Raw genomic sequence first — 17,656 nt, forward strand, 5'->3', positions numbered from 1 at the left:
TTTAGCGAGATAACGGCCCGGCCGCTCTTGGGAGTCTCTTCTTCTTCCTCCACTCCGCGCCCCCTCCCCGCCGTCTCTTCCCCCAAAAGACCAAAACCCTAGCCCCTCTCCAAACCCTAGCTGCCGCCGCTGCCGCGCATGGGGGGCTCGCGGCGCAAGTTGAAGCGCTCCCGCGCCAAGGTCCAGGTGGGGCTCCCGCGCAAGAAGCCGAGAGAGTTCAAGCCGGCCTTCGAACTCCCCGAGGCGCTCGCCGCCGCCGCCGCCGCCGAAGGCGGCGCGGGCTGGGACGCCGAGGGCAGCGTGGTGAAGAACTACGCCGCGTTCGGGGTGGTGGCCAACCCCAACCTCCTCGGCGCGCACGCCCGTGGCACCCCGCGGCTCGTCCAGAGCGCGCCGCTGCAGGCGCCCGACATCGCCGCCGCGCGCGCGCCCATCCCGGAGTTCGAGCCCATCGACACCGGCAGCGACCTCGAGAACGATGGTAAGCTCGTTGCGCCGTTTCATAGTGTTTATTGGGAAATCCTGGAACTGAGTTGCGCCGCGTGCGGAAGGGTCGGAGCTGTGCAGGAAGGAGAAGGTCTCTTCCCACTCGCAATCCCTCTTCCCTGTCTCCTATACTCTTGCCCCTCTCGATTTCTTCCCATGCGGGGATGCGTGGCTCCTCCGCCTGGGCAGCACGCACGAGATTGCACCAGAGTCGCCGCGCGCGGAAGGGTCGGAGCTGTGCATGAAGGGGAAGCTCTCTTTCCTCTCTCAATCCCTCTTCCCTGTCTCCTATACTCTTGTCCCTCTCGATTTCTTCCCGCGCGGCAGGCGGATGGCGCTCGATTTCTTCCCGCGCAGCAGGCGGATGGTGGGAACTAACGTGCAGGAGCTCGTTTCTTTCCGTGCGGGAACGATTTGGCGGACGCCATACATGCGGCTGGTTAAGCAACGCCGACGCCCAGGATTTTCTGCTGCCTGGACGCCTAGGCGACGCCTTGAGGACGCTTTAAAAACCATGGTTAAATCTGAGAAGTGCGTAGTTTGCAGGAAGCTTCTTCAAATTTAATGTTAAATTTTTTAAATAAAAACAGTTTTAGAGCAGATAGAACAAAAACTCAAATGTAAAGTGCACAAGGTTGTATTGATTCAAACTCAATTTGAATTGCTTCATTCAAGTTGATGAAGAATTAAATCTCTTTTGATTGTCTATCCACAGTAGCTTGTCTGGTGCTTGTTACTAGCATTATTCTTGTGCATTGACATGATTATATATTCTCTGAAGAGTATGAAAAAATGGTTTCTGCTATATGTAATGAGTTCCATCAATGATTTCGCTGTATATCGCCAAACGTTCAGTGAATTAAAATTGGATTTTGTTTCTCCTTTTTGCAATATGTTGTATTTGATCGGAGCCTCAAAATGCATCATGTATGTATTAATTCTAGCAATATGATCAGTGATCACGAATTTTAGTCTATAGGCTATTACTCAACACTGATGCCCATAAAAAGTGTTATCACTTTTCTTTCCATGAGATTTTCTCAAGATTGCTTTTGTCATGTCCATGTAAGCTATATACCAATTGGAGGTGTAATATGCATGTATAGTTTCATGTGTCCTTTGTTGTAGTTTAAGGACTTAGCTTTTATGCTTGGCCATGGTTATCATACCTTAATTATTGTGCATAGAAGATTTTGACTATGCAATGTTTTGTGGGATTCAATAGTGAGTATGACAGTTTACATGTGTATGATCCTCATCCAAATGATTCTATGTAACAGATCTGAAATCTGCACTTGGGAAGAAAAGGAAGGATGGCAAATCTGCACCATTGCAACCACTGACTAAAATTCAACGTGTTTGCATCGGCAGATTAATAGAGAAGTATGGTGATGACTTCAAGGTATAATCAAGTTCCAAAATGTGTCGATCCACGCTAATGATTATGGAGATTTTAAATTCTGGGAAGGTAGACTGAAAACTCTCATGCTTGCAGGCCATGTTCATGGATACCAAGCTGAACGCAATGCAGCACTCAGTGGGTACTCTGAAGAAGCTCTGCGAAAGGTACCACGCTGATGGCAAGACTTTTGTGTATCCACTGTAGTATCTCACGCAAACATCTATCGTTGAGATTCACAGTTTACTGTGTTCAGCAAACATCTATCGATGGTGGTACTTGCGGATGACTTGAGTGTAACAGTGAGCTTGTTTCTCTTGTCATGTGTTGTTGGCAATGCCATGTGGTAACTTGTGATCTTAACTGTCATGTACTTCGGCTTGATGTAATCCACATCGTCAGTGACACCCTCCCCCGTGAAGGCCCTTCATTCACTGAAGGCCTTGCCCTCCAAACGTGTATGTATTCACGGCTTATGAAGGTCACTCTCGAAGCTACGTTGCGGGTGGCTCGGTGTTTCATGTAGCAATGTAGTCTAGTATCCAACACAATCTCAATGTACCTACCTACACACGAGTATCCGTTTAGTTTTTAAGAAAAGAGAATCTATGCATCCACTCTAAAAATCCGTGCTTTAGGGAGTGTTTGGGAGCACTCTACTCCACGAAAATCTTTCCTCCGCCCCCCTCATCTTTCCTTATCTTTTAGCAATCTTATTTTCTGTCAAACTATCAGATTAATTTGCAATTTTGTTGCACATATGTATCAACGATGGTACCACTTGATGGTGAAAATCTGTTTTTCTTATGGGAATTTCATAAGAAATAAGAAGCCAATGGTCCGTAATAATAATTGCTCTCTCCTCTCTGTATTATTTATATGTGAGTATCCATCAGTCATGACAACTGAAGCGTACAACCTACAGCTAAAGCGTGTATCTACTGATCTCGAGCTTGCCTAACCAAAAGAAACTGATGAAAAAATGTTTATGTGAACTGTAAAGCAGAAAACATAAGAAACATCATTTTCCTCCGCTATATATGAGCTGCAAAAAAGCTCACTATTGTGCAGCATGTGACCCTCCATCAGTATTGGTTGTGCTTTCTATGTTTATTCCGATCTCACTCTTCAAGAATTTGGAGTACCAATGGGCAGAGAGTTTCGGCTGCCTTGGCAGCTCTGGATCCTTAAAATCAACATGATAAAGACCGTATCGCGAATAGTAGCCTGCCAGCAGCTCAAATACATCAAGGAATGACCAAACGAAATAACCCTTCACATTGGCTCCATTCCTGCAGTAACCAAAAAGGCCCAAAAATTAGCACAACAATTTAATATTTGGGGAAAAGAAGACCATCTTCCTTTGGTCCATGATTACAAAGAGCAGAACATGTAATACCTTAGTGCAGTGAGGGTGCTGCCAATGTAGCCACTCAAGTACTCTACTCTCTTATGGTCCTCAATTGAGTCATTGAAGAACGCCCCATATCCTAAATATAATGAAAGGCAAGAACAAACAGGAATTAGTTCTACAAAGTAAGCAACAATACATTGGCACCCATAATAAGTGCGACGGGGTCTAACTGAAAATGCAGGGCAGTTCAGTAGAATATCACTTGCCATTTTCTTGCACATAGACAGCAACATTCTTGTAAGTGTTGCTGAGGTACTCGAGCATGCATTGCAGCCCCTGTGGATCCGTAGGCATGTTGATTGGAATAAACTGTACCAAGCACATCAACTCTTATCAGTTTGACTAGCTAAAAAGCAACAGAAAAACATCACTGCATTTGGTTAGATGCAGTTCAGTTTAGTTACATTAGGAAAGAGTAAGCAAAATTCAGTAAGGGAGATTTCAAAGAATACCTGACCAGTAGGTGGATCATTGCGAGAAACTGCAACAACAGACAGGCAGGACATGGTTACAACTTCAACAGGCAACCAAAATTGTGCATGTTTGAGAAAAGATGCTCTTCACTCTTCACCACATTATAGATGAAAGAAGCTTCTAGTCATATGTATCTGAAGATGCAGCCATGTGTACTGAAAATGGCTTCTTTGCACTCAAAGATTAAACTTACATCTGAAGGTAGCGGCCACATCACCATTGTAATCCCGGGGCCCGGTATCTGCGCTGTTCGATCGGTCGCTAACGTACACTGAGGTGTAGTGGTTTATGCCAATGAAATCAGCCGTTCCACGGATCATCTCAGACTGTTCTTTGGTGAATTTCGGAAGACGGGACCCAACTATCCTCTTCATGGTTTCAGGATAGTCTCCATATACCAAGGGGTTTATGATCCTACACAAAGCAATTGTCCAGTCATCGTCTATAAACGAATCTGTGTTCCGTATTAAGTTATTAAGAGGGGACAGCATTAGTAATTCGGAAAGCGAACAAGCCCTTGTTCACTTCCTACAAAACTTCCAACTTTGGCACTATGCAAAAAGAAGATTCCCCATCACATCAAACTTGCGGTACATGCATGAAGTACTAAATGTAGACGAAATCAAAAACTAATTGCACAGTTTTATTGTACTTTGCGAGACGAATCTTTTGAGCCTAATTAGTCAATATTTGGACAATAATTCACAAATACAAACGAAACGCTACAGTGTTGCTACAGTAATTTGGCACCTCCCAAATTCGCAAAGTAAACAAGGGCCAAGAGAACTGAGGACTGACCAGCCAATCATGAAGTCCATTGATCTCCGAGTTGCTGCCATGTCTGCGGGGCTCGTCGAGAACGGGTAGTTCCAGATGCTGTAGACGTTCATGCCAACGACGCCTTTCTGCGTAGCCTGCAACAACGATATGTTGCAGAGGTAAAACAAGCTTGCCTGGTCACTGGTGCCGTACTGAATTCTGGTCACCAACAGATCGAAGATTATTATGAGCAGCTGTTATACCTGGTACTGTTCTCTGTAGAGCCTGACGGCGGCGGCGTGCGCCAGGATGGAGTTGTGGCCGACGATGTAGGGCTCCACGGAGGAGTTCCCCTCGGTGCAGTTGATCCCGAACGGCGGCGAGCAGCGGCAGGGCGGGAAGGCGCCGTTGTCGTAGGCGGCGATGGAGATCACGTTCGGCTCATCCATGGTGGTCCAGTGCTTCACCCTGTCGCCGAACTCCCTGAAGCACGCGTCCGCGTACGCCGCGAAGTCCTCCCTGCACGCCCGAACATGTCAACATGTCTCTGGATTTCAGTCCCATGCCACCTGAAAGAACAAGATTGCTCGAGTGCTCAAGCAGGGGGTGGTGATCTTACACGACCCTGGGGCTCAGCCACCCGTGGTACTCGTCCTCCAGGATCTGGGGGAAATCCAGGTGGTACAGGGTCACGTGTATCTCAATTCCTGCAGCAGATTCAGAGAGCTGATCATGAGGGGGGACACTTGTGCCTGTGAGGTCAGGATTGTGCCTATGGGCATGAAGGCTGATAGTCATGTCTCTTTGTGATGTAATGGGACATCGTCAGGAATATGTATCACTCCCAGTCAGTTTTGTTTTTTTTTCTGTGAAAATTCAGCGCTCGAAAGTCGAAACAGAGTGACTTACCCCGTTTTACTAGCTCGTTTATCAGGTTGTTGTAGTACTCGAGCCCCTTCGGGTTGATGGGTCCTCTTCCTCCTGTGCTCATATAAAGGGCGAAATTAAAAAAAAAGAAACAATTCTTACGGTGAGTAATCTCAGATTAGGGAAAGGTAGTGGGTCTCCCTATCTTTTGACAGTGTTCTTACTTGGAATAAGCCTGGACCAAGAAATGGAGAAGCGGTAGGCCTCCAGGCCAGTATCACTCATCAGCTTCACATCCTCCTGAAACAGTTTGGAATGTGTCCTTATAAGAAAAAACACTGTACTTGTGTAGTTGTGCATCGCAATACTTTGTCAAGTACTCTAATTCTTGTGGTAGCAAACTTCAATTGTATACCACTACCTCTTATCCACGATACAATGAAGTCTATTTACGATTCTTCCTAGTCAAGCTTTTTAAACTTCAGCTATCAATTTTTAGAAGATCACATAGATTGAAACATAAGATTCATGTTAATAGATTCACAATTAAAAAATACTCTCATAATATATAATTAATTCTGTTTAAAACCTTCTCAAAAAATTCTATTTATAAAACCATAAATTCGTATAAATATCGCACATCACATATTTAACATTTCTTGAGTGTTTTTTTTTCAAAACGATGAGGTTTATTGTTTTTTTAATGATTTTTCCTTAAGTGGTCGACTGTTTTATAGTTTATATTGAACAATCCGCTAGGATAAAAATAAATTAGGAACCAAGAATTTCCAACCAACATTTTCCAATAAAAAAATTCGGTCACTTACTAAATAACTCTTGGGAAATGTTTAAACTAAAAGAACCTTGGTCATTTGAATTTTGTTTTTTAAAAAACCGATAAAACCCGTTAGCTGTTGCAAAAAGCACTCTGGAAATATTGAAAATCCAGTAGTGTCGGCCGTCAAGGAAAAATATATTTACATAAGAATGATGTCATATACTACTTGTATCAGGAGTCAAAATCTGGTACTCACTAGTTTCATTTCCATTATTTGTCAACAAGGTATACGGTGACAGGCTGAAAAGTTGTAGCTAGTATGCCAACGCAAGGAACAAACGGAACAGAGACCGTGGGATCACGGTCCAAACATCACAATCAGGTAATCCAGCCGATATCACGTTTTCATAGTACGTTAGCCAATCGAAATAATGGAGTGCAGACCTTGTATTTGTGATAGCCGCCTGCGCCCAGATCGCCCGTGCTCTTGTCTGGCATCCTCCCTGCAGTCACAGCTAGCCAGCTAGGTGAATAGCTCCAACAAGAAAGAGCTACAAAAAAACCAAAATCCTAAACTCACAGACATACTATGCTACAAAGACTAAAACCAAACTCGAAGAAAAATACATGATGAATACGTTACTTCCGAAACCTTGAAAAATAAAAAGGGGGGAAAAGATAATGATGCGAGTAATTCGAATGAGTGCCATCATCTTTAGGCACTTACATATATCATTGAACTCCAAAAATAAGCTATCAATTGACAAGAGGTATGATGCTGTATCTACGTTCATTTTATAAATTTATATACCATGTACAAATTAAGATCACCTGCATGAGTAAAAGTGTCCCAGATGCTTGGGCTCCTTCCATCTTCATCGGTTGCCCCCTCGTACTACACGTACGCAACAATCAAATTAAGCAAAGAAATCAAATACGGCATACATCAAAGTTGACAGAAAAGTTGCAAGAACGTTCTCAATTGTGTTTACTAAGCCCCTCCCAAGGCTAAAGCTTTTCCACATGTAATTCATGATGAGTTGTCCAGATATGCTGTTATTACCTGATACGCTGATGTGCCTGCCCCAAAGACGAAGTCCCTGGGGAAATCCTGCCTCGTGAAGTTGAGAGCTCGAGCTGCCGTCCCGCCCTGCCATGGCGCCACAAGAAGCAGCTGCAGCGACAGGAGGATGAGGAGGACGTGCCTGCAGATACTACGAGCAGGGGCCCCCATGTCTCTCGATCGAGACCTGACCTCTTCTGTGGCGTTTGCCTCTCGCTCTATCTTGCCGTGCGGCTTATTTATGAACCTTTTCGTTCAGTCTACCACCAGCATGGATGGATGAGAGGGACAGGTTTCTAGTATATGCGAGGGTTTGGAAACAGGATTGGAACAGACGTACAGGGTATGTTTTTTTTTTTTTTTGGAAAGGCAAACCTACAGGATATTGCTTGGGGCATTGGGGGTACCCTGCCTGTTGAGCAACAGCTAGCAAAATATATGTGACCGCCTTGCCGGCGCTACAGCTACCCTTTTTATTATCGGCCATGGATCTCACGAGATAGCTATAGGGCACCTATCAACCTTTTTTTTTTACGGGATTAGAAAAAGATCAAGCTTCATAGGTTTTGACTAACTGGATAGTCAAATTCGATGCATGTTTATTTTATGAAAGTTGATACAGCACCAACTGTTGGTGATGTGCTCAGACCCCACAACCCTAGCCGCTACTTTCTCTAGGCCTAAGCCCGAGACCCCTACCGCGCGCGCAGTGCAATCACACTCGTGCATGACGTTCCTTTCTTGTACATGCGGACTCCGTGGAGGTGTTGCTGCTGCGCTGATCGGCTATGGTGGTACGAGGCGGCTGCTGAGGCGAGGACGAGGAGGAGATGATTGTGATCGACTACTTCCTCTACACCGACGCGCATCTATGTTGGACCGGCTGCTCCAACTCTTCCGCTGCGTTGCGTGTCTAGTGGTAACGATCCGTAACCCCTTCTACTCGCAAGTTTCCTGGGTGATGCGGTAGATGTTTTGCTAGAGTAGCCTACCTATTTCCTTACACCAACTTGTACCAGTTGATTACATATTGTACAATCATTTGATGATTCAAAGTACAATTCTAAATACCTTTCTATATCAACAGTGAACATGTAGAAAAGCCCGAGAGAATATATGGATTTTTAATCTAACAATTGGCCGGGTTCTCCATTATGTTATATCCCGCTTTGGTGTAATAAGTTCGGCCAAGTTATGTTTCTTTTTAACTTGATTGATGATGTTTTGGTCTCGTAGCACTATTCTATAGTTTAGGCGTGTAGCGGTTATACTACACGCAGTAGCCAAATTATTGACCGTACTGATCTGAAATCACTGAACCCAACAAACCACGTTCAGTAAAATAGTTTCGAATTACTGAACTGAGTTATTACGGAAAATTGTTCAGTAATTCAGTTGGGTAGCTACACCTAAGATGTAGATTAGCACATGTATGTTCTGATTATGTTTTTATTAGTAATTTAATAAATGAAGATTCACTACATTCAAAGTACGAGTGCTAAATTGTCCATGATAACAACAACCTTGTGTTTTATCGGATATGCAGAAAGCAGAATTGCAGATAGATGTTCCCCAATCCCCTCCATGCAGTGCGACATCCTCCCCGTGGCACTAGCAGGTAACCACGTCTTTTCCAGCCACATCACAATTGCTACTATTGTTGATTGCTCAGCTTCCTTGATATATGCTCGATCCACTACAATAACACAGAATACCGCCAACTGTTAGTTAATTACAGTACTTGATTGCAAGTGAACTAGAATAATTAATATGAAGCCCTTAGGCTACTCCCGATAAAAAGTTTTATGGAGTTTTATTCTTATTAATTAGCATTCCACGTAGTAGGATTTCCTGATGTGGCATGGTATAAGAAAGTAAGGAAGAGAAGAGAGGGAAATTAATTTCATCTAGACGAGACTATCTGTGTATATCAACTCTTGATGAGTTATGAAATTAAATACTATTTGGAGCTTATGAAACCACACCGTAAAATTATTCATTGTAGGGGTAGTTTCAAACACCTTCTTATTTTTTTTGGCTATCTTAAAAAGATCGATATGAAATCCTCTATTGGGATTAGCATTAGCTTGGATCTCGGAGCAATCTTGAAGTCATAATTCTTCGTTAATAAGCGGCTTACCATCCATTACTACGACAATGCTGTGTACGCCTAGCTAGTAGCTACCATCATTTGTTGGCAAATAAAATGGTTAAGAGCCTCCGGACTAAAAAATAGTTCGGTGTTTGATGTTAATTAGAATGACTAAATATGAGTTAATTTAAAACTAATTACATAAATCATAGCTAATTAATGGGAGGAATCCATTGATCCTAATTAGATCATGATTAGCCCATATTTATTGTAGCATAACATGAGCTAATCATGAACTAATTAGGATCAATTGATTCTACTCATCAATTAGCAATGAATTATGCAATTAGTTTCACAATTAGTTCATATTTACTTATTTTAATTAGCATTAAAATATTGGACTAATTTTAGTCAGAGGGTCCAAATGGAGCCTAAGAACGTCTTATTCCGTCGTGAGGCTTAAATTCCTATGCAAAGAAGGTTGCTCCTGGAAATTCCGAGAAACGACTCCAGTGCCGAAGAGAGGTTGGAAAGGTGTGGAAGTCTCCGAACGCCAAATGCAAGGTTCAACTGGTGGACCTCGCTGGCTGCAAGGCGCCAAAGGTGCCACGCCAGCGCTGCCGTGAGACGACGAGAGCAGCTGCGTCACCACTGTCATGTAGCATACCATATACTTGCAATGCAGTGGAGGTTTTGTTTGTAGCTAGTGCTCTCCTAGTTTATTGATCACTAGAACTAGAACTAGGCGACCGGCCAGCAGGAAGACGGCACCACGATGGAAATGCGTGGAATCAATTAATTGAAAGCATCACAAGATGTATTATCCGAGCCGAGAAGTCGCGGCCTGTGTATACATCATTTTTAGACCGTCCTAGTTTACTCTCCATCGTGGAATGATACTCAAAATAGATGGATTTTGAAGCTTGCGTTGCTAACGGAGGGAGTATTATTTCAAGTTCTACTCTATATGAAACGGTCTTGATTTGAGCATGACAAACTCATGGTTACGCCACCACTTCGCACAAGCACTACTGAAAGTCCTTATTCATGCCAGATCTTCCCTCATCTGTGTTGATTATCCAAGCATCACAACAGAGGTGATAAGGACACTCAAGCGAGTTTTCCAATGCATAATCTCCCTCCCCACACAATTTATCTTTATCATTCCACTTATACATCATTGTCAGACTTTGCTTTTGATTAATTCCCGTATATTTTCCCTTTGCATCAGTTTTTGAGTTGTGAATGCTGTAAAACTTGACTACGTACGGTCGCAAAAACATTTCCTTTTTTTCTAAAAAATCTAGCAATAGAGAATTTTATTCCTTTTGATTTTGTTTTCTAAAATTTTGGTCCATTATTTGAGAATCTAAACGACTTCAAATAAAATAAAAAACTTCAACTAATTAAATCTCCATTCGAGTTTGTATTTTAAATATAAACTGAAATTCAAATTATAAAAATGAGACATTATCTGCACCATGATTTTCTAAATGACTAGCCTGCACGGGTAATAAGTCGACACAAACACTATTTTTCTAGCTGCAAACGTTGAAGATCTGGTTGGAGCACCGAGGTTCTAGAGGATCATGTGTTTGGTATAGTCTGGTTGATCTGCCTTGCTCGTTACAAAAAAAAAAAAAAAAACACTTTCGAAAAAGAAAGCACGACAACAAACCTAGCAGCTGCGGCTCGGTGACTCTCTGCACCGAACGACCGATCAGACAAGGATCCACCGCTCGATCGGCACGCCGATACAGAAGAAATCAGACCCAACATACAGGGAGGAGAACAACGTGTTGGTGTTGCCTGCTGCTGCTGCTGTGACGGGGAGCCTGTCGTGTATTCCTGCATGCTGTCGTGAATTCCGGAGTCGCTACGTGTGCTTGGACATTCGTCCGCCATTGAATGGAGCCAGGACCATGTGGCAGCATGGATGCTCCTTCCTCACCGCCACTGCGTGCGCATGCACGGATGAGGCCCAATGAGTGCGACAGAAGACCTTATACTTCTCAAACTTGATGGATCTCAACTCGAGACTTCCTAGTCAAAGAAAGCATCAAGTTTGAAATTCTTTCAACAAGCTCAAACAACACTTTCATCTCTGCCACGACGGATCCAAGCCCAGAGGAAAGCTGCGGAGGCCGGAGCAACCCTTCCTTCTTCCACCCCTGAACATCAGTACACAGTGTGGTAATAAAAACAAGCTGCTGCTATTGAGCAGAAAAGTTAAACAATTTCATGCCAGCTGTGTTGGAACCAGATGGCACGTAACAAAATGCAATGCAATCCAATCCAAGGCTGAATCAAGGAACCGAAGGGAAACTGAATCCATATAAGCAACTCCTTATCACAAGTCACTGTTCAAGGCAAGACCATTAGCAACAACAGGTCAACAACAACATAAACAGGAGCAAGACTGCCTTACAAGCACCTCTCATCTGAAGCGGAGGTGCTGTTTTCAATCTTGCCCTCAGATTATGCCATCGCCAGGAAACGAAAATCGATCAGGTACAAGGAAAGAGGTCTCTGGTTGTCGTCATCATCTCATACTCTGAATAAACCAAAAAGAGAACGATGGATGAAGCCCATGTCCATCTTAGAATTGCTTCTTCTTCCGGATCCTCTTGCACCTCCAAGAGATGAGAGCCGCTGCTGCTGCGGTTGGACAGCCTCGTCTGCGCTTCATTTGCTTCTTTGGCTTCCGCTCTTGCCTCTTTCCTGTGAAGTAGGGCTTCAGGAACGCCCCGTGGAGACTGAAGCTGGTTGTGGCTTCTTCCCGTGCTTCTTCTTTCTTGACGGCGACTAAAGGGGCAGCGCTCTCATCCTCAGAGTGTGCCCCAGCTTCTCGCTTCACTGATACCCTTAGCCGCTTGGTTGGATGGCTGATCACCTCAAAGTTTTGGTAGCCTTCCTCTGCTGCTTGGTTGTCAATCAATACATCCTCGGAGCTCTACAAGTGAAGAAATAAGATTAGTAAAGAAGTGCAGCCCAAACTGGAATAGTATACATGCTTTGGAGCATGAGATAATTTTAGAAGTTGGCTAACAATGGAGTCTAGGCACTAAATTCTTTATAAATTAACAATAAGGATTATAATCTAAACTAAAAAATATTCCAGATCATCTAATGCTTATTGGACCGCAAACAACATTAAAGAGGATGTTATGCTCCCTTGTGTTTCATATTAGATAATATAGGTTAAAATTTGACTTCATCTCATTTCCTTGAGTTGCTACTTTTCAAGCCTCCTTCAATTTGGTATGCATCGCATCACACCAACAAAGATGCGTACAAAAGATCAGTAGACAACAATTACCCCTAATTACTGTAAATAACTGAAAAGATTCGTCTACTCAAAATGTCAACTGCTACTCTAGTACTAGGACCGTCAGAATTGCTTAAGAGAAAGCCACGCATAATAAATATATTGTGGCAGAGAGCTTTAAGCTCAAAGTACAACAAATCAGTGATGATATGCCCAATCAAGTTGTTATGGTGTGAGCTGAAAGAGGTGTAGAAGCTTACTTCACGGAATTCTCCGATCTGATGTGGACCTTCAGACAATAGGCTCATGGTGCTCTCAAAAATATCCATGTTGCTAGCTTCTCCATAGCTCGAGAGAGCACTATCAGGCATAGCAGAATCATCAATATCACAATCCGATGTGTCCTGGGGAGATCTCTCATGCAGTCCAGCAACTTTGCCCTTTCCTGGTGAGCAATTTGAGCTCTGCGTACCATTCACCCATGTGTTAACTTTAAGGGTTATTCCCTTATTCTTGGGCATTGCTTGCTTGAGATTCGATCTCAGACTGAATATCCTGTCTTGAGCAGCTTGAATGCTTAAAAGAATATGCTCAACAGTGGTACCACCTCCTTCAATACCAAGTAGCCAATCAGCATCATTATTGCCTTTTGTGTTGTCATCCGCTGAATGATCAAAAAAAGGTTTCATTAATTCATCTGCACACTTAATAAGAAATAGCAAATTCCTCTCCTAAATAAAATGATGATTGACAGTAAGTCTGATTCTACAGTTTGACATTGAGCTCAATCTGTAGTCATGAGAACAGAAATTTTACTAATTGAGTGACATTACTATGGGAAGCAGGAAACGGAGTTCTTACTTTCCATGCAGTAATCCCCAGATGCAAGATGCAACCCATAAAGATCTTTTGTTTCAAGAATAACAATAATAAACATAATTCAAAAGCTATGTACATCAGCAAAATGATATATGTTTGCACTTTGCAGTCACTAAGAAACTGCCAGTATTACCTAAGTTGGCATTGTCTTCAATAGAATGGCCATCTGCTTCCGTTTTCTCTGCAGGATGGTTGAAATTAGATATCAACAAGGCTATTTGTATCTCTGCTTGCAAAGTAGAATGCAATGCTTACCAAAATAAGATAATATGGTGTGATTAGAGATATACGATGAAGCATCCATTTTGTCTTCGTTCCTTTTTCTCCTCCTTCGCTTCATGGTCTTCCTGCAGCAAAGAGAGGAGAATGGTACTGATCGTGAGGAGGAACAGTCCAACTCAATCATTTTCGTCTGCAGCTCCTTCTCATGCTTGAGTGCTGCAAGCTCCTTGTCATATTTAGAAACTTGTGATTGCAAATCCTTCATCCGCAGTTCTAGCCATTGGCATCTCCACATTAACGGGCTTATATACTTTCTCCAATGATCAGTCACCTTTTTCTTCCTGCGATACATGATACAACATTGTTACATGTAATTTGCTTTCTCTTAAGTAACATCAATAGTACACACGGTGAAAAAAGAATAAGACATAACATGATTGATTGGAACCGGAGGAACTGGAAATTGCTCCAAGCAAATAGAAAAACTGAAAAAGTACATAAATTTAATGGCATATTCTAACTCTAGTGTCCAGGCATATGCTACCATGATGTAATAGTTGAATTGCGTTCATAGTGCACAAATAGATAGCTATAGTATCACCAAAAACTCGTTTTGGAAGGCATCAGCTGCTTGCAGTTGTTCAAAACATCAGTCACAAACTGGATATAGTATATGTGTGAGTTAGATACAGAAACCAACCCTTCACTCAACATACTGTAAGGTTCTTATTTCAAGAAACTATCCCATCAGATCCTAGAAATAGTTCTGTATCACAAAGATATTTTGGCAAAATGCCTTCTGGGGGTCATGACATGTAGAGTTGTAGACATCAACAATTATTAAACTACATGCGAACTGTAAGTTATCTCAGGTTATGCACTTCCCATTGTTTTTGTAACTCTTTGAAGACCTAAACTAGCCTTTGTCCAAACAGAAATGTCCACTCTGAAGCTGCTTTCATGTTTCTTTCTTTAAATCTCTCATTGGCTTATAATAGATGTGTCTTAATAAATGGTACAAGAACCAAACAATTGTTAGACATATTAAGGTGCTTTTCGGCCTAGCCCTGAAGCCGAACTTCTTTTGCGGGACCAAAAAACAGCCAAACCCTGGGCTCAAAGACCAGGCTTTGAAGAAGCCCGGATGCTTCAGAGCATAGAATGAAGTGCAAGAGAGAAGCACCCAGCTGAGGCTCATAGCTTCTATGGAGCTAACTTCTAAGCTTAGTAAGTACAAAAAGATCGTATCATTGTCCATTTGAAACAATGGTTAATTACAACAGAATACAAACTAATAATTTATTTGAGCAACCTTAAAAGATCAGATTTTTCAGATAAGAATGATAGAAGGTCAATTCAAACAATTGAATAAGGGACAAAAAACTAGATTCCATAAAGCATAACAGTAAAACCTCTGCATTGCCGGAATTCCCATTGTGTCCCAGTAAATCACTATGTGATAACCAATTGTTAAACAGAGTGACTTGACACTAGTAGGAAGGCAGGAAAGAAAGGCTGAACTGTAATCAACCACCCTGAAACTGTCATCAATCACCCAAGGTACTTACTTAAATAATCTATCCAAATTGTCGGAAGCAGCTGCGTCCAGCAGAGCAGCAGCATCTCCATTATGAGGATAGCGGCAGAACGGTGAGTCCACCTCAATGTCGCTAATTTCCGAAGGCCTTCCATCATCCTGTGATCCCGATAGTGTGTCCCCAAAGGAACTTGAACACTCAGTGGCATCAGGGTCCTCAACTGTGTTCAACTTGCTGCAAGCAGCAGCACCACCCGGGCCAATAATGTCAACCTCCAAATCCACTGCTCCATTAGCATCCTCCATTTTGAACTCGGCAGCAACCTCCATGTGTACTGCAAAATTAAAGAAAAGTGAGCATTCTCAAGAAAACAATGGAACAACAATATGGAGTGTAAAGCATTAGAAAGAAACAAAAAAAATCCCCAATATAGGCATCGTATGAGTCGTTGTGTACAGGCTGCTGGCTGGATTTGCTGAAAAACTACGTGATTTGCAACTAGTCAGAGCTCGTGAATTCAAATACAACGCGCAGTACTGACCAATGGTGGCGGCTACGATGGCGGGCGGCTGCTCCTGGCGATGCGAGGCAGACCGCGTCGCCTCTCGCGCGAGCCGTCTACGGGCGCAACGTCCGGCGCCAGGCCTCAGCTACCCCTGGCCAGTGGCGAAGACGCAGCCAGGAGGCCGAAGGCACCAGCTCAGCCGCCATCCACGGCGAGGAGGAGCAATGGCAACGCCACCAGCCCAGGCCAGAGCCGCCTGGCAGGTGCACTCGCGCAACTGTCAGGGGCGGCGGCGCCAGCAGCAACGCTTCCCAGGCGAGGCTCTCGTCTCTCCCAGGCCCCTGGGTTCTCTCTCGCGGCCTCTCTGCTCGCGGCGGCGCAAAGCGAAGACGCGGTGACGGCGGCGGCGGCGGCAGCTGAGTATGGCGAAGGAATTAACAACTCGCGGGAGAAAACAAAAGAGTAAGCCAACAAAAATGGGAGGCAGAAGAGTAACTGAAGGCCAGCGAAGCAAGAAGAGCGGAATCGAACCCTAATGGGCTTCTAAGATGGGCTTCATTGGGCCGTTCAAAGTGGGCCTGGCATCACATCTGAGGCGGCGACGCTTTGTAAAATCACACATACTGTGAGGCTGTGAGTAAAAAATGCAAGCAAAACATCTCAAAAAACAATCAAAATCCTCTAGCTAGGACAGATTTCAGGCTGTGTTATCTGCGGCCTTTACATGAAGAAATTCACTGACTTTCCAAGGATCAGGACATGAGGAACTGAATCCAAGTATCCAACACAAGTGCACTCATGCTCTTTCCGAACCCAAATGAATTCACTCAGAGCAGCTCTTGAGCAGGATAGCCAGGACGCTCAACCAGAACGAAACCTATTGAATACTCCATCATAGCATCAAGCTATCCATCAGAATGCTGGCTAGCTCGGGTAAATCCTGAGTGTAGCAAACAAGAAGAACACCAAATTCCTACAAGCAGAGTTTCTTCGGGGACGGTTTTCGCATGTCGTCGTGAATGCCAAACCGAAATCCTTTCCATCAATGTTGCAAGTTCCACAAGGCTCAGTGACGACTAGCTCCCAAAGCCTGCATACGAAACAAGGGGGCATCCGCACACATAATACATCCCAAACCGAGTAAGCAAGTGACAGACAGCACCATCCCAGGCATCAACCTCCAGCAAACAAGAGGCAAGCACGAACTGAAATGTGCAAGGGATCGATACCCTCAAGCAAGAAGAGCCGGCCAAAGAACCAATTTCAGGTGCCCTACGGTCTGCAAGACCTGGTGAGAACAACACGACATGCACTAGCGCTACACCCAAATCCAAACAGCTCCAATCCTCCATTGATGCGCCCACCGGAAGCTAGAGCCTAGAGGCGGATCGAGCGACCCATGGATTGACCCAATCAACCGCGGAAACAAGTGAAGAGCGGCTCCGAAAGCCATAGTGGCGGCGCGACCATGTCGGAACTCGGAACGTCGTTCCCGGCGTGGCGGCGGCAGCTAATCGCTCGAGCTCTGTTACCTACCATGGCGATAACCTATCAATCCTGTAGAGTTCAAAGGGCGCAGCAGATACAGGGAATTCCGGTGGTCAAGCCGGATTTGCGCGCGCGGCGAGCGAGCTGGGATCGACACCGGCCGCCGCTACCGCCAGCCTCCGCGGGTCAGCAAGCGCGCGCCCGACGCTGGATTCCATACAGTGGCAGTGCCGGAGAAATACATAAGAGTTCCTGGGAAGGATAAGGAACGCACCTTCTTGCGGCGGTGGCGGCTGCTGCTGCGACTGCGGCGGCGGCGGCGGCGGCGAGCGAGAGACTTCGAGGCTGTTGGCTGCTCGTTTGGGCGCCGCCGTCAGACAGAGAGGAGCTGGAGGAGCCGAGCGAGGGAAGGACCAGGCTTTAT

General features: G+C 44.2%; 3 protein-coding genes across 5 annotated transcripts; 1 reads left to right on the forward strand and 2 right to left on the reverse strand.

Annotated features, from left to right (window-relative positions):
- The first annotated feature begins 16 nt into the window (after positions 1-16).
- Positions 17-2,365, forward strand: LOC101764844. The gene is made up of 3 exons (XM_004962247.4): positions 17-481; positions 1,767-1,888; positions 1,982-2,365. Exons 1-3 carry the CDS (start codon positions 139-141, stop codon positions 2,090-2,092), a joined length of 576 nt encoding a protein of 191 aa, XP_004962304.1. The 5' UTR covers positions 17-138; the 3' UTR covers positions 2,093-2,365.
- A 358-nt stretch (positions 2,366-2,723) lies between these two features.
- Positions 2,724-7,514, reverse strand: LOC101765240 (beta-glucosidase 22). 2 transcript variants are annotated; one of them, XM_012844651.3, is made up of 13 exons: positions 7,241-7,510; positions 7,009-7,072; positions 6,622-6,680; positions 5,624-5,699; positions 5,442-5,513; positions 5,152-5,239; positions 4,796-5,051; positions 4,572-4,687; positions 3,967-4,187; positions 3,752-3,780; positions 3,506-3,608; positions 3,285-3,375; positions 2,724-3,177 (listed from the first exon to the last, which is right to left on the reverse strand). In XM_012844651.3, the coding sequence occupies exons 1-13, from the start codon at positions 7,409-7,411 to the stop codon at positions 2,946-2,948; spliced, it is 1,578 nt and encodes a 525-aa protein (XP_012700105.1). In that variant the 5' UTR covers positions 7,412-7,510; the 3' UTR covers positions 2,724-2,945. The 2 variants fall into 2 exon arrangements, 1 of the variants encoding a protein (XP_012700105.1); XR_002677019.1 differs by having other exon boundaries at positions 3,156-3,177; positions 3,470-3,608; positions 7,241-7,514.
- Positions 7,515-11,634: 4,120 nt separating this feature from the next.
- On the reverse strand, positions 11,635-17,610 carry LOC101765649. Of its 2 annotated transcripts, none has more exons than XM_012844337.3 (6): positions 17,507-17,610; positions 15,270-15,573; positions 13,735-14,042; positions 13,613-13,660; positions 12,861-13,264; positions 11,635-12,285 (listed from the first exon to the last, which is right to left on the reverse strand). In XM_012844337.3, exons 2-6 carry the CDS (start codon positions 15,566-15,568, stop codon positions 11,932-11,934), a joined length of 1,413 nt encoding a protein of 470 aa, XP_012699791.1. In that variant the 5' UTR covers positions 15,569-15,573; positions 17,507-17,610; the 3' UTR covers positions 11,635-11,931. The 2 variants fall into 2 exon arrangements, with proteins under 2 accessions (XP_012699791.1, XP_004962306.1); XM_004962249.3 differs by lacking the exon at positions 17,507-17,610 and adding an exon at positions 15,781-16,209.
- Positions 17,611-17,656: the final 46 nt, after the last annotated feature.

Source organism: Setaria italica, chromosome III (genome assembly GCF_000263155.2).
Source record: "Setaria italica strain Yugu1 chromosome III, Setaria_italica_v2.0, whole genome shotgun sequence".
In the NCBI taxonomy this organism is placed as follows: Eukaryota; Viridiplantae; Streptophyta; class Magnoliopsida; order Poales; family Poaceae; genus Setaria; species Setaria italica.